At 40.4% G+C, this 13,859-nt stretch overlaps 1 protein-coding gene across 4 annotated transcripts in view; it reads left to right on the top strand.

Annotated features, from left to right (window-relative positions):
- Positions 1–13,859, top strand: part of rimkla (ribosomal modification protein rimK-like family member A) — an 86,915-nt gene that overhangs the window by 65,460 nt on the left and 7,596 nt on the right. For all 4 annotated transcript variants that reach the window (XM_063033085.1, XM_063033084.1, XM_063033086.1 and 1 more), the window contains 3 exons: positions 4,445–4,675; positions 5,262–5,348; positions 8,258–8,461. In XM_063033085.1, coding sequence (XP_062889155.1) covers positions 4,445–4,675; positions 5,262–5,348; positions 8,258–8,461 — 522 coding nt within the window. The remainder of the gene's footprint in view (positions 1–4,444; positions 4,676–5,261; positions 5,349–8,257; positions 8,462–13,859) is intronic.

Below are 13,859 nucleotides of genomic sequence, written 5' to 3'. Positions count from 1 at the left end.
CATTGTATGAAGCCAGTCCATTATCTGAACTAGGTGTCTGCGTTGACTTTTTTTTCCATTTACAGACCATCAAAAGAACGTGGCAGTGTACATTGGATTAATTCCTCAGTCGTTAACTATTAGGAACTAACACAGTTTTGTAGTATTGTGGAGGTATTGATGGTCTTCTAATTTGGTCTGTACTTCATTTAAATTAGTTACACGGTAATTTGTTTTTCTTAATACCCTTTTAACTATTATATGTAAAATACAATTTATGTAATATATATGTGTGTGTATTGTGACTGCCATTTACATTTTTAAATATCTCCAAAACCCCAAATGTACTTCAGTTGTGAATTTATAATCCTGTTAGGTGTGTCTCTATTTGTTTCAAACTTGGTTTCTAAAAGCCAAACTACTGCTTAATCAATATTAAAAATGGTGGTTTGATATTGTAAATCATTCATCCAAAATTGTGTAACAAATGTGTGAATATTTTAGGATGCTAACCATTATAGTTTTATCTGGACTGTTGCTGAGGGAAGAATAATGTTTATCGAAGGGTGTACTATCAAGGAATTTCTATGGAAGAAATAATTTCTATTGTCATGAATCATAACAATGCTGATTACAGCAAACGCTTATCAGGCTGATTCAGTAATCAGTAAACTTTGCTCGACTTCTAAAACTGTCTTATTCTGGTTGAAGGAGCCAGCCAAAAAATGGGCATATTGAGCTTCCTACAAGTTCTTAAAGATATAAGGCCATAGAGACCTAAGTGTTTCAAACTGACCAACTGATATGTTCAAATTTTCCTGGGTATAAAATCCATATCATCATCTGAAAGCATTGCATATAATAGGTTTAAATTGCATTTGGTTAAGTTTTCTAATTTTCAAAGGGGAAGCAAATATTCAAAATGCTTTTGGCGTGTTGGTGCAATTATTAAAGGGTGACAAGACCTTTAAATTGATTATTTGATAGGCTGCCCTTTGTCATGGTAAATTCTGTTCATATTTATTACTTTCAGTTCAAAATGGTTTAATATCATTTCCACTATACAGGTATAAAGAACAAAATTGTTACTCTTAATCAATGCAGCAAAAGAACACAGTAAGATGAAAGACCACAACAATTTAAAAATGTATGAAGTAGCTTATATACATTGATTGTATGTACATACAGTGACACTAGATACAGACTTGTCTGTACATAAGGGCACTGACAGGAAATGAGAAAGTGGTGGTGTTGCGGGTTACTGGGGAAATACAACTATTAGAACTGGTAGTTATATTACAGTGGAGAAACTAACAGGTTAACAAAATCCACATTGTGACATGAAAATATTCATGATGGATCCTTGAATTGCTTGCCCTGCTGTACTCACTTTATACTTACGATTGTGTGATTAAGTACAGCTCCAGTGCTGAATTTAAGTTTGCTGATGACACCACTGTTGGCCAAATCAAGGGCATATAGGAGGAGGATTAAAAATCTTGTGTGGTGCTACAACAATAATCTCTCACTTAGTGTCAGCAAAGGCATAGAGCTGATCATGACTACAGGAGAAAGAAACCGAAGGTCCTGGAGCCAGCCTTCATTAGGTGGACGAAGGTGGAGAGGGATCAGTAGCTTTAAATTCCTTGATGTCAATACAGTTTATCAGAGAATCTGTCCTGTGACTAGCACAGAAGTGTCATCACAAAGTTGGCTTCACACAGCCTTTACTTTTTCAGAAGTTTGTGTAGATTTGGCAGGCTGCTAAAAACTTTGACAAATTTCTATAGATGCACAGTTATGTGTATCCTAGTTGTATCACGGCCTGGTATGGAAACACTAAAGCCGGGGAACAGAAAAGGCTACAGAAAGTGGTGGCAAAGCCATCCCCACCATTTTGTACATTTACGTGGACCATTACCTCTAGAAAGTAGCATCCATCATCAAAGAGCCCCACCATCTAGGCCATGCCCTCTTCTCGCTACTACTGTTAGGCAGGAGTTTCAGTAGCTTTAGGTCCCACACCGAAAGGTTCAGGAACTGTTAATATCCTACAACCATTAGGCTACTGAACCAGCATGGATAACTTCATTCACCACTATGAAGTGATTCTGTGACCTACAGATCACTTTTAAGAACACTTCAACTCAAGTTCTGTGTTTTTATTTCCATAGTTTGCTGCCTTTTTCACATTGGTTGTTTGTGTATAGTTTTTCCTAAAATTCTTTTGTATCTTTTCCTGTAATTATTTGCAAAAAATGAATCTCAAGGTAGTATATGGTAACATAAATGTATTTTGATATAAATTTATTTTGAACTTTAAACTTTGACTCAGGAATAATTTTTCCACAGCCTTTTCAAAACCATTTTAGAAGTAACTACTCTTACAATTATGTGCATAATCTGTGAACCATGTTGCTCCCTGGCAGAGAATCAGCATTAGAGCTTTTCTACATGAAAAGTAATTTGATCCTTAAAAGTAACTAGATTCTTCCTCCAAAAGATTAAGATGCATGGGATCCATGGTGAATTGGCCATTTGGATTCAGAACTGGATTGCCCATAGAAGACAGAGAGTAGTGATCAAAGGGACTTATTTGAGCTGAAGGTTTGTGATTAGTGGTGTTCTGCAGGTATCTGTACTGTGACCTCTGTTGTTTGTAATATATATAAACGACCTGGATGAAAATGTAGATGGGTGGGTTAGTAAGTTTTCAGAAGACATAAAGATTAGTGGTGTTGTGGATAGCATAGAAGATTGGCAAAGAATACAGCAGACTATAGATCATTGGCAGATATGGGTAGAGAAATGGCAAATGGAGCTTAAACTGGACAAATGTGAAGTGTTGCACCTTGGTAGGTCAAATGTAAAGAGACAGTACACTGTTAAGGGCAAGACCTTTAACATATTGATGAGCAGAGAGGTCTTGCAATCCAAGTTCATAGCTCCCTAAAGTAGTTAGACAGGTTGACAAGGTGGTTAAGAAGACATACGGCATACTTGCTGTAATTAGTCAAGGTAGTGAGTTCAAAAGTTAGGAAGTTATATTGCTGCTTTATAAAACTCAAATTAGGCCACATCTGGAGTATTGCGTACAGTTTTCATTGCCACCTTACAGGAACGATGTTAAAGCTTTGGAGAGGGTGCAGAAGAGGTTTACCAGGCTGCTGCTTGGATTAGAGGGCATGTGCTGCAAGGAGAGGTTGGACAAACTTGGTTTGTATTCTCTGGAGAGGTGGTGGTTGAGGGGGAATCTGATTAGGTTTATCAAATTGAGAGGCATAGATGGAGTAGACTGATAGTGTCCTTTTCCCATGGTTGAAATATTCAACATCAGAGGCATGCATCTAAGGTGAGGGGGTAATTTTGAAGGAGATGTGAGGAGCAAGATTTTTACACAGTGGTGGGTGCCTGGTATGCATGTCCTGGGGTGATGGTAGAGGCAGATAAATTAGGGACTTCTAAGAGATGTTTAGGTAGGCACATGATATGAGGAAGATGGAAGGATATGGGCATTGTGTATGCACAAGAGATTAGTTCAGTTGGCCATTTGATTACTAATTTAGTTGGATCAGCAGAACATTGTGTGCTGAAGCACCCGTTCCTGTGTGTACTGGTCTATGTGCTGTGTTCTAGATCTTTCAGTTCTGTATTGCATTTTCTCTTTTTAATGCTGCAATATATCTAACCAATGCCTTTCCATTTAATCAAGTGTGGTGTTCATTTACAAAATTTTAATGAAGGGAAATTTGCAGTGCAATCTGTTTATGTATCTTCCTGAAGATACTTCTGTTACAACTTAAAATAGCTGTGTTTCCTTGCTTCATTAGTTTGTCAAAGTTCTTTTCACAGGTGATGGGTTCTGTAGAACCTTTTACTAATCTACTCCAGTTAAGATGTGCTGAAATAATGAGTTGAGTGCCAGAGAGATAGCTTAGACATGCAAGCTCCTTGTACTGGGTTTCCCTGGGTTACAAAAGACCAGACTTACAGAAATCTTGCAACTTGCAACTTCCTACATAAATTTTTATAGAAGACTAACAAATAATATTAAACTGCTTCATGCTCTTCGTTGACAGGATACAGTATATGTTCAATTAATTATGGGTAATATTAAGGTTAACATAAGATGGTTGATGGAGTGAATGAACTGTAGAAAGTATATTCCGAACAATACTGGGATTTATGATTCATTTCCGAATTGTGGGAAAAATCAGATTATGGACAGTTCTCGGAATTGGACAATCCTTGCATAACCCAAAGATTCTCTGTACCTATTTGCTATTAACCCTGTTTTGCAGTACCTGCTTGGAATTGGGTAAGTGATATATTTGAAAACTATGCAAAGTATACTCATGTTCCTGTGACAGAAACTTCCGCAGTTATCTTTTAATAGAATGAAATTATACTGTAACTAAGTGCTTGTGGAGTGCTATTGATGGTTATTTTCTGTTGATCTTTACAGGACTGCGTATCAAACAGGAGCTGATAACCAGCTACCCTCAGGTGGTGGTGGTAAGAGTTCCCACTCCTTCAGTACAGAATGACAGTGATATAACATTATTGCGCCACCTTGAAAAGATGGGCTGTCGCTTAGCCAATCGCCCTCAGGCCATATTGCACTGTGTTAACAAGTTCTGGACATTCCAGGAACTAGCTGGTCATGGAATACCATTACCTGACACTTTCTCTTATGGTAGGTATAAATGGATCAGTTTGACTATTCTGCAAGTTTTTAAGCAATATTTTACTTTGTTTGAATTTAATAGATAAATAAACTATTAAAACTCTTTGGCACAGAGACATTCTCTGTAATGTAATGCTGTGACTCTAGTATCTGCAATAGATGTCACCCTTATTATTCTAAATTTAGAGGACTATGGAAACTAGATTAAATTTATAAATGTGTTTTCTTGCCATTCTTAGTTACCTCCTTTTTGTTATGAAAACTGTATGCCCAGTAGACTTTAAACCAATATTCCTGCTGTTTACATCTCTTTGCAAAGAATAAAAGTGGAAGCAGTTGGGACCAGAATACTGGACCTGATTAAGAAGATGGTAGGTGTTTTAGGTCAAATGAAATAGAGCTAGCAAAAGACTAATATAGTTTCCATTTAAGGTGGATTTATAATTTTGTTCATCTGGGTAAATTGAGCAAAAAGAATGGAGTGGGGAATAGTCTCCTTTACACAAACAACTGGAAAGAGAAATTGGGGATTAATGAATCTGCAGTCATGTTCTTGCTTATACAATAACCCATAATTTCTATCATTTTACAACAGGTGGTCATGAAAATTTTGCAAAAATGATTGATGAAGCTGAACCTTTGGGTTATCCGGTAGTTGTTAAAAACACACGAGGTCATCGAGGTACATACAATTTTCATTTTGCTGTTGAGTGTGTAGGCAGTAAAAACGTATGTTTAAATTTAGTTTTATCTTTTTGTTAATCACTTTTCTTAAGGACAAAAGCCAAAAAGGATGAAGGAGATTAAGTATAGGAGATTGGATTTTGAGTGAAGGCTGAATTGTTGAAGTGTCCTATCTGCCCCAGCACATATGTATTCTGCCAAGAATCCACAACTGGATTGCATCTTGGCCATTTTATAAATGCAATTTGTGTAGACTCAATTTTAGTTGGGAGTGGATCTCCAGCAAATAGTACCAGGTGAAATTCTATCAACTGCAAAATTGCCTAAGGCACCTGCATGTTGGGTTTATTTTAGTACAGTTGAAGATCTCCCACCAAAAGGTGCACATCAAATGACCCCTTCCTTTGTACAATGCCTTTTCCCAATATAAAAGGCCTCACTCCCATAGTTAGTTTGCTGCTATTTTTAGTATTTAAAAGGACATTCACTTTACATTGGGGAACTTTTTAACTGACTACAAACTTCTCATACATCTTCCAAAGTCCAGAATTAGCTTCAGTTAAGTGTTTTCTCTGATATTTAACAGTGTGGATAATGCTTGCTACACTGGAAGTAATATTATGCTAACATAACATCTGTCTAGGATAGAGGCCTCTAAGTTAGAGGCAAGGACAAGCCCGTAGGTGAAAAGCTTCATAGGCACAATATCCAACTTTGATCCCTGTTCATTGCCCTAGGTTTTCAAAGCTGTCACCACCTAGGGTATGTGACCTCCAGGCACACTCTCATGTCTGAACTGTTGTCATGAAGGTCACGGTCACTGACTGTCTACAGGACTTTTTAAAATAGCTGCATATTGCGTGGTCTTGTATCAGGGAGGTCACCAAGGTCACTTTATTCATGAAGACTTTACCTGCTTTGATTTCAAGAACAGATGGTATTTTATAAACTAGTATTTGACAGCATTGCTGGTATTCCATGGAAATCAGAATCAGGTTTAATATCACTGGCATATACGACTTTCTGCAACTTTTACCAGTCCTGTGCAGTGGTCCCTCCATCCCAGATGGCGATGCAGCCAGTTAGAATGCTTTCCATGGTACATCGGTAGAAGTTTACTAGTGTTTTTGATGACATACCAACTCCTTAAACTCACATTGATGTATAGCTGCTGTTGTGCTTCCTTTGTAAATGCATCAATCTGTTGGGCCCAGGATAGATCTTCAGAGATGCTGACGTCCAGGAACTTGAAACTGCTCAACCTTTCCCTCTGTGTGAATTCACTCGCCTTTCCCTTCCTGAAATCAACAATCAGTTCTTTGGTCTTAGTGATATTGAGTGCAAGGTTGTCATTGTGACACCACTCACCCAGCTGATCTATCTTATTTCTGTATGCCTGCTTTGGACCATCTGAAACTCTGCCAGCAGTAGTTGTGTCGTTGACAAATTTATAGATGGCGTTTCAGCTGTGCCGAGCCACACAATCGTGAGTGTAGAGAGAATAGAGCGGTGGGCTAAGCACACAGCCTTCAAATGCACCAGTGTTAATTGTCAGCATGGAGTAGATGTTATTTCTGATCTGCACTGACTGGTCTCCCAGTGAGGAAATCAAGAATCCAGTTTCAGAGGAAGGTATAAAGACCCAGGTTTTGGAGCTTGTTGATTACAACTGAGGGTATGATTGTGTTGAATGCTGAGATGTAGTCAGCAGTCAGTTATAATAGCTATAACTATTATCGAGGTGATGCAAGACTGAGTGGATAGCCAGTAAGATTGCATACATGTAGCTCTATTGTGGCAATAGTTAAATTGCAGCTGGTCCAGGCCCTTGCTGAGGCAGGAGTTGATTCTAGCCAAGACCAACCGCTCAAAGCACTTCACCATGGTAGATGTGAGTGTTACTCACTGACGAAGTTTTTCCTCGTGTTCCCTTTAAACATTTTATCTTTCATCCTTAAACCATGTCCTCTAGTTCTAGTCTCACACAACCTTGGTAGAAAAAGCCTTTTACCCTATCTATACCCTTCATAAATTTTGTATATGTCTAGCAAATCTCTCCTTAATATCTGACGCTCCAGGGAATACAGTCCTAACCTATTCAACAATCCTATATAACTCTGGTTCTCAAGTTCAGCAAAATCTTTGTAAATTTTCTCTATACCCCTTCAGTCTTATTGATATCTTTACCGTATGTAAGTGACCAGAACTGTGCACGATACTCAGAATCTGCTCACCAACTTAGCTGCAGTTTGCATCCACTGTAGACCTATTGCGGTGATAGGCAAATTGCAGCAAGTCCAGGTCCTTGCTTTGGCAGGAGTTGATTCTAGCCATCCCCAACCTCTCAGTGTACTTCATCACAGTAGATGTGAGTGCAACTGGGCGATGGTCATTCAGGCAACTCACCCTGCTCTTGGGCATTGGTATGATTGTTGTACTTTTGAAGTGGATGGGAACCTCCAACTGCAGCAATGAGAGATTGAAGATCTCCTTGAACACCCCTGCCAGATGGTACACCATCAGGGCCTGACGCCTTGTGAAGGTTCACCCTCTTGGAAGCTGATGTTAGAAATTCTATAGAGACTGAGATCACAGAATCACCAGACGCTGTAGGGATTCGCACAGGTGTAGCTTTATGCTCCATTTCAAAGCGTGTATGCAGTCAATGACTGCACTCAAAATGCCCATAAGGGCATACATGAAAAACCCAGAACAGGGAAGTTTTTTTTCCACTCCATTAATGTGCAGCTTATTTGGATCATGAGCATAGTTTGCTTATAGTAAATGCTAGTGCCCCTTTTAAAAAAAAAATAAAGCTTATTCTTTATGGTTCTGACAGAAATTGTGTATTGTTACATAGTGGAACAGAATGTAAACAGAGCTTTACTTGTTTGTCATTCCCTTCAGGTAAAGCAGTATTCCTGGCACGAGACAAGCATCATTTATCAGATTTATCTCACCTAATACGACATGATGCTCCATACCTTTTCCAGAAATATGTAAAGGAATCCCATGGGAAGGATATCCGTGTAGTGATGGTGGGAGGCCGTGTAATTGGTGCGATGTTGCGCTGCTCCACCGATGGAAGAATGCAAAGCAATTGTTCACTAGGTGAGATTTTGCACTTAGAAGTCTTACTTGAAAACTTGTGGCTCCTCCAGAATCTCTGTTGATAAAGTCAGTAGGGAATTATTTATACAAACTTTTAATTCCCAGTTTTGATGTGAGTTAAGATGGGAAAATTAAATCGGACTTGATTTGTAATCACTGTTTTCACAGAACTAAAGTGATAGTGTGGGGGAATGGCTGGGAGAAGAGAGCAGAGATGCTTGCCCTTATCTTTATTTTGGCTTTTGGGTCGAGAGGCAATGGCAGAATTGGGTCTACATCCATGGTAAGCTGAAATTGCTGGGATGCAGCTCATCAAACTGATTGCCCACTGTAAAAATACTACATGTTAGCAGTGACAAACAAACAAAAATCTGCAGATGATGGAAATCCAAGCAACATACACAGGATGCTGAAAGAACTTGGCAGGCCAGGCAACATCTATGGAAAAGAGTAAACAGTCGATATTTTGGGCCGAGACCCTTCGGCAGGACTGGAGAGGGGGAAAAAAACTGAGGAGTAGCTTTAAAAAGATAGGGAGTGGGGGAGAGAGAAACTAGGTGCTAAGTGAACCCTGAAGGGAGAGGGATGAAATAAAAAGCTGGGAAGTTGATTGGTGAAAAAGACAGAATGCCATAGAAGAAAGAAGTGGGGGTGGGGAGGAGCACCAGAGGGAGGCTTTGGATAGGCAAGGAGATAAGGTGAGAGAGGGAAAAGGGGATGGGGATTGGTGGGGTGGGGGGAGAGGAGGTGGGTGCTCCTTCAACCTGAGTGGAGGCCATGACTGACATGTCAGAATGAGAAGTAGAATTGAAATGTGTGGCCACTGGAAGATCCCACTTTGTCTGATAGACGGAGTGCGGGTGCTTGGTGAAGCAGTCTCCCAGTCTACAATGGGTCTGACCGATATGCAGGAGGCCACACCAGGAGCACTGCATACAGTAGATGACCCCAACAGACTGAGAGGTGAAGTGTCACCTCACCTAGAAGGACTGTTTGGGGCCCTGGCTGTTAGTGAGGGAAGAGGTGCAGGGGTAGGTGTTACACTTGTTCCGCTTGGAAGGATAATTGCCAGGAGGGAGATCGGTGTGGAGAGATGTATAGACAAGGGAGTTGCATAAAGGTACTGCGGAAGGCAGAAAGTTGTGGGGGGCAGGGAAAGATGTGCTTGATGGTGGTCAGCCGTTGGCCCTGGCAGATTCCTCCTTCTCCAGCCCTTATCTCTTTCACTAATCGCCTTCCCAGCTCTTTACTTCACCCCTCCCCCCTCCTGGTTTCACCTATCATCTACCATCTACCACCTTGTATTTCTGCAACACACATCAAAGTTGCTGGTGAACGCAGCAGGCCAGGCAGCATCTCTAGGAAGAGTTACAGTCAACGTTTCAGGCCGAGACCCTTCGTCAGGACTAACTGAAGGAAGAGTTAGTAAGAGATTTGAAAGTGGGAGGGGGGAGGGGGAGATCCAAAATGATAGGAGAAGACAGGAGGGGGAGGGATGGAGCCAAGAGCTGGACAGGTGATTGGCAAAGGGGATACGAGAGGATCATGGGACAGGAGGTCCGGGAAGAAAGACAAGGGGGGGGAACCCAGAGGATGGGCAAGGAGTATAGTCAGAGGGACAGAGGGAGAAAAAGGAGAGTGAGAGAAAGAATGTGTGTATAAAAATAAATAACAGATGGGGTACGAGGGGGAGGTGGGGCATTAGCGGAAGATAGAGAAGTCAATGTTCATGCCATCAGGTTGGAGGCTACCCAGACGGAATATAAGGTGTTGTTCCTCCAACCTGAGTGTGGCTTCATCTTTACAGTAGAGGAGGCTGAGGATAGACATGTCAGAATGGGAATGGGATGTGGAATTAAAATGTGTGGCCACTGGGAGATCCTGCTTTCTCTGGCGGACAGAGCGTAGGTGTTCAGCAAAGCAGTCTCCCAGTCTGCGTCAGGTCTTGCCAATATATAGAAGGCCACATCGGGAGCACCGGACGCAGTATATCACTCCAGCCAACTCACAGGTGAAGTGTCGCCTCACCTGGAAGGACTGTTTGACCTTGTATTTCTTCCTCCTATCCCCCCAACTTCTTACTCTGACTTCCCATTTCTCTTTTTTCCAGTCTTGATGAAGGGTCTTAGCCCTAAACACTGACTGATTACTCTTCTGCATTGATGCTACCTGGCCTGCTGAGTTCCTCCAGCATTCTGTGTCATGTTAGTGTCCTGCATTGTAGCAGTAGCAGTGAATCCATTGACAATGTGAAAATGTTGCTGTAATTGATGTGTTAATGTGGGTTTAGTGATTGAAGTTTAATCATCTTCCAACTGTGCCTGATCTAAGAGCTCTTCTTGATGATACTAGATTTAGTAGGAATTCTGCCTCAGCATTAACATCTCACACATTGAGCAAAAGCAACTTGCAAATTTACCCCTATTCCCAAACTAAAATATTTTTAAATAACTGTAGTTTGAAGTGCACATTTATAAAATAATAGAATCTGGATAATTTAATTTCCCTTCAAATGTATTTTTTGATTTTGCTGCTAGATACTTTTAATGAATTTCAACAGTTTGTCTCTATTATCATTGAAAGCCAGAACTGGATCATGTGTACAGGGTTAACACTAAGGGGCAGAGGGAAAATCATCCAGTTATATTGTGAAAACAAATTAATTACAATTTGAAGATTGTAGTTAAGCCTACAGATGTTGCTAATTTTCTGCTGGCAATATTAGCTTATTCATTACTGTTCGTTACAAACTCAACAGCTTCTGGTCAGGAGTAGAGTTATAGGAAAACTCCAGGTCACAATAAGATTTCATTCTTGAAAAATGTTTATAATTAAAACTGTTTGAGAGTTCGAAGTGAACAAAACATGTGAAAGAGGATCACAGATGTATTTGTGACAATAAAACAGAAGGTATGGGAAGAGTAGCCACCAGCCTCAGAGTGTGCGAGTTGGTCTGTTCAGCTTGACCCTATCCCCTGATTGTTGTGGCTGAGGGAGAGAAAGCAGATTTAAAATGCCCTTTTCTTGGTGTAGTGCCCAGAAAATTCATCCCCATCCTTCCTGCTGATCTCCAAAATGCTCATTTGTATGTACAAGGTGTCCAAAAGTCAGCTGTTTGTAATGCAGGGAGGTCCTGTGTTTGCTCATAGTTTGTGTTGAGCTCCATTCAGAACTCTGGTGATCAAACAGGCTATGGACGAAATCAGTGGTTGTACTGGTATGTTTTGGTAATGTCCATATTGCAACTTCAGGATAATGAGCACCTCTAGCAAGAACAGGCAAAACCAACTTCCATTGAACTTTAATAGCACAATCATCAATATCTTAAGGAGCATCAGTGACCACAGTTTGATTGAACAAACATAGACTTGAAGCTATTGACTTGGTAATGAATAGCTTGCCTGGTAATCCGTGAGTTTCTGTATTTAAAAGATTCAAGTGAGGTTGATGAACCCATTTGTCTGGATGGGTGTGGCTATAACAGCACTCAACAAGCTCAGCCATGTCAAGGCAACAGTTAGTTTTTCTTTTGTCCATGTTGGTAAACATGATAAACACCTTATGCACCATCTTTTCTTGTGATCGCAAGACTCTGTTGGACATTGTTAATGTGGAATGCTTCAAATCCAATTCACTGAGTTATTGGCGGACATCGGGGAAGCTGTGTGGCCTTGGTGGTAGGAGAGGCGTCAGAGTTGCTGCACTTCACCGGAGGTGGTGTGGTGCGGCGTACAAGCTGGAGTCGGTGCTGTCCCCCGGTGTTCACTCGGCAAAAGACAAGCTGCATTGTGGTCGACTGCAGATTTCTGCAACATTCATGGACTCAGAGTCTTGGACTATTTTTTGTGTGACTGTATTTATTGATATCTTGTATGTGTTTTATCTTGTATGTGCCTTGTGCTGTGTGTGACTGTTGGTACTGTGTTTTGCACCTTGGCCCCAGAGTAATGCTGTTTTATTTGGCTGTATTCATGTATGGTTGAATGACAATTAAACTTGAACTTGAAAGGGCATATACTACAACAGAAATTTGGTTATATCAGCAGCCTCTCCTCTTGACTTTTAAGAAGGACAGAACTGCAAAACAATGAGCTCAATGTCTCCATGTCTTCACTTGTAAATCTTACATTAATGCTGCCTTTGACATATTGCCATTTTAAAAAATATTCTGAAATTCACTGTTTTGCAGCACTGTGGGAGTAGCTGCATGTGGAGGTCCATAGTGGTTTTAGAATATGGCCCAATTTGATTTTTGTGAGGTAACCAAGAGATTAGTGATTAAATTGCCCTTTATAATATTTCCCAATTTGAGAATGGTTTGTATTTTTGTTTGAATGATTGGGTGAAGAAAAACCAGAGATAAATAGATGCACGAATTAGCTATTTGGCTTGTACTTGCACCACCAAGCAATAAGATCATAGCTGATATTTTACTTCAGCAACACTATTCACCATATCTCTTAAGCCTTCAATATCCAGAAATCTACCTGTCTTTGCCTTGAGTGTCCTCCACAAATCAGGTTTTACAACCTTTTTGGATAAAGAATTATAAACATTTACTACGCTCAATGATGAAATTTCTTATCTGTCTTGAATGGCCCATGGGTTCTTGGCATTCCAACCATAAGAACTATCATACCTGTATCTACCCAGTCTGGGCTCCATGGAATTTTTCATATTTTAATAAGATCTTTTTTTTTGCTGACACCACGGAATAGAGGCACATTTTATTTAACCTCTCCTCTTAAGACAAACCTTTGCCCTAGAAATCAAACCAAAAAATCTTGTGCTTGCTTTGTCACAAGTGCATCATTCCTTGTGTAGGGAGACCAGAGCTGTTTACGGTATTTCAGTATGATCGTATCAGGACCACATGTAAAGGTGTCACCATGTTGTATTCAAATTGACTTGCAGCAAAAGCCAACATGATATTTGATCCCTTGTTACTTCCTGCTGTCAAAAATGATTAAGTGAGCAGAAAATGTAAGCATTGGCATTTGGTAATGGGAATGACTAATGACTTTAATCCAAGATTTGTAGAATTGATATACTATATGCTGATTAAGTTTATTATCTGAGACCCTGTGAGGCCACCGTCAAGGTCAACCATGGTTGTTGTGTCCTAGCTATCTAGATGTGCGAGCCCGGTCAGTACAATATGGAGAAAAAGCTTCTGCCCATGTAGCAAGCTCTCCCTCTCCACACATCAGATGTGATGAATCCAAAGGAACGGCAGAGATCGATACAGTTTGGCACCAGCAGCATTGCAGGAGTTGCCAGTCAGTGTTGAACTCAATGTAAGGCTGCCTTAGGGACTCAGCTCCAGATTTTTCCCTTAGGGTTTATTCTCAAAGCCCTCCCCATGAGTGAGTATAGCCACAAGGCAGCGGAGCTTTGA

The sequence above is a fragment of the Mobula hypostoma genome, chromosome 25 (assembly GCF_963921235.1).
Source record: "Mobula hypostoma chromosome 25, sMobHyp1.1, whole genome shotgun sequence".
Lineage (NCBI taxonomy): Eukaryota > Metazoa > Chordata > Chondrichthyes > Myliobatiformes > Myliobatidae > Mobula > Mobula hypostoma.
The sequence above is the reverse complement of the archived record's forward strand: the minus strand, read 5'-3'. Positions and strand labels throughout refer to the sequence as shown.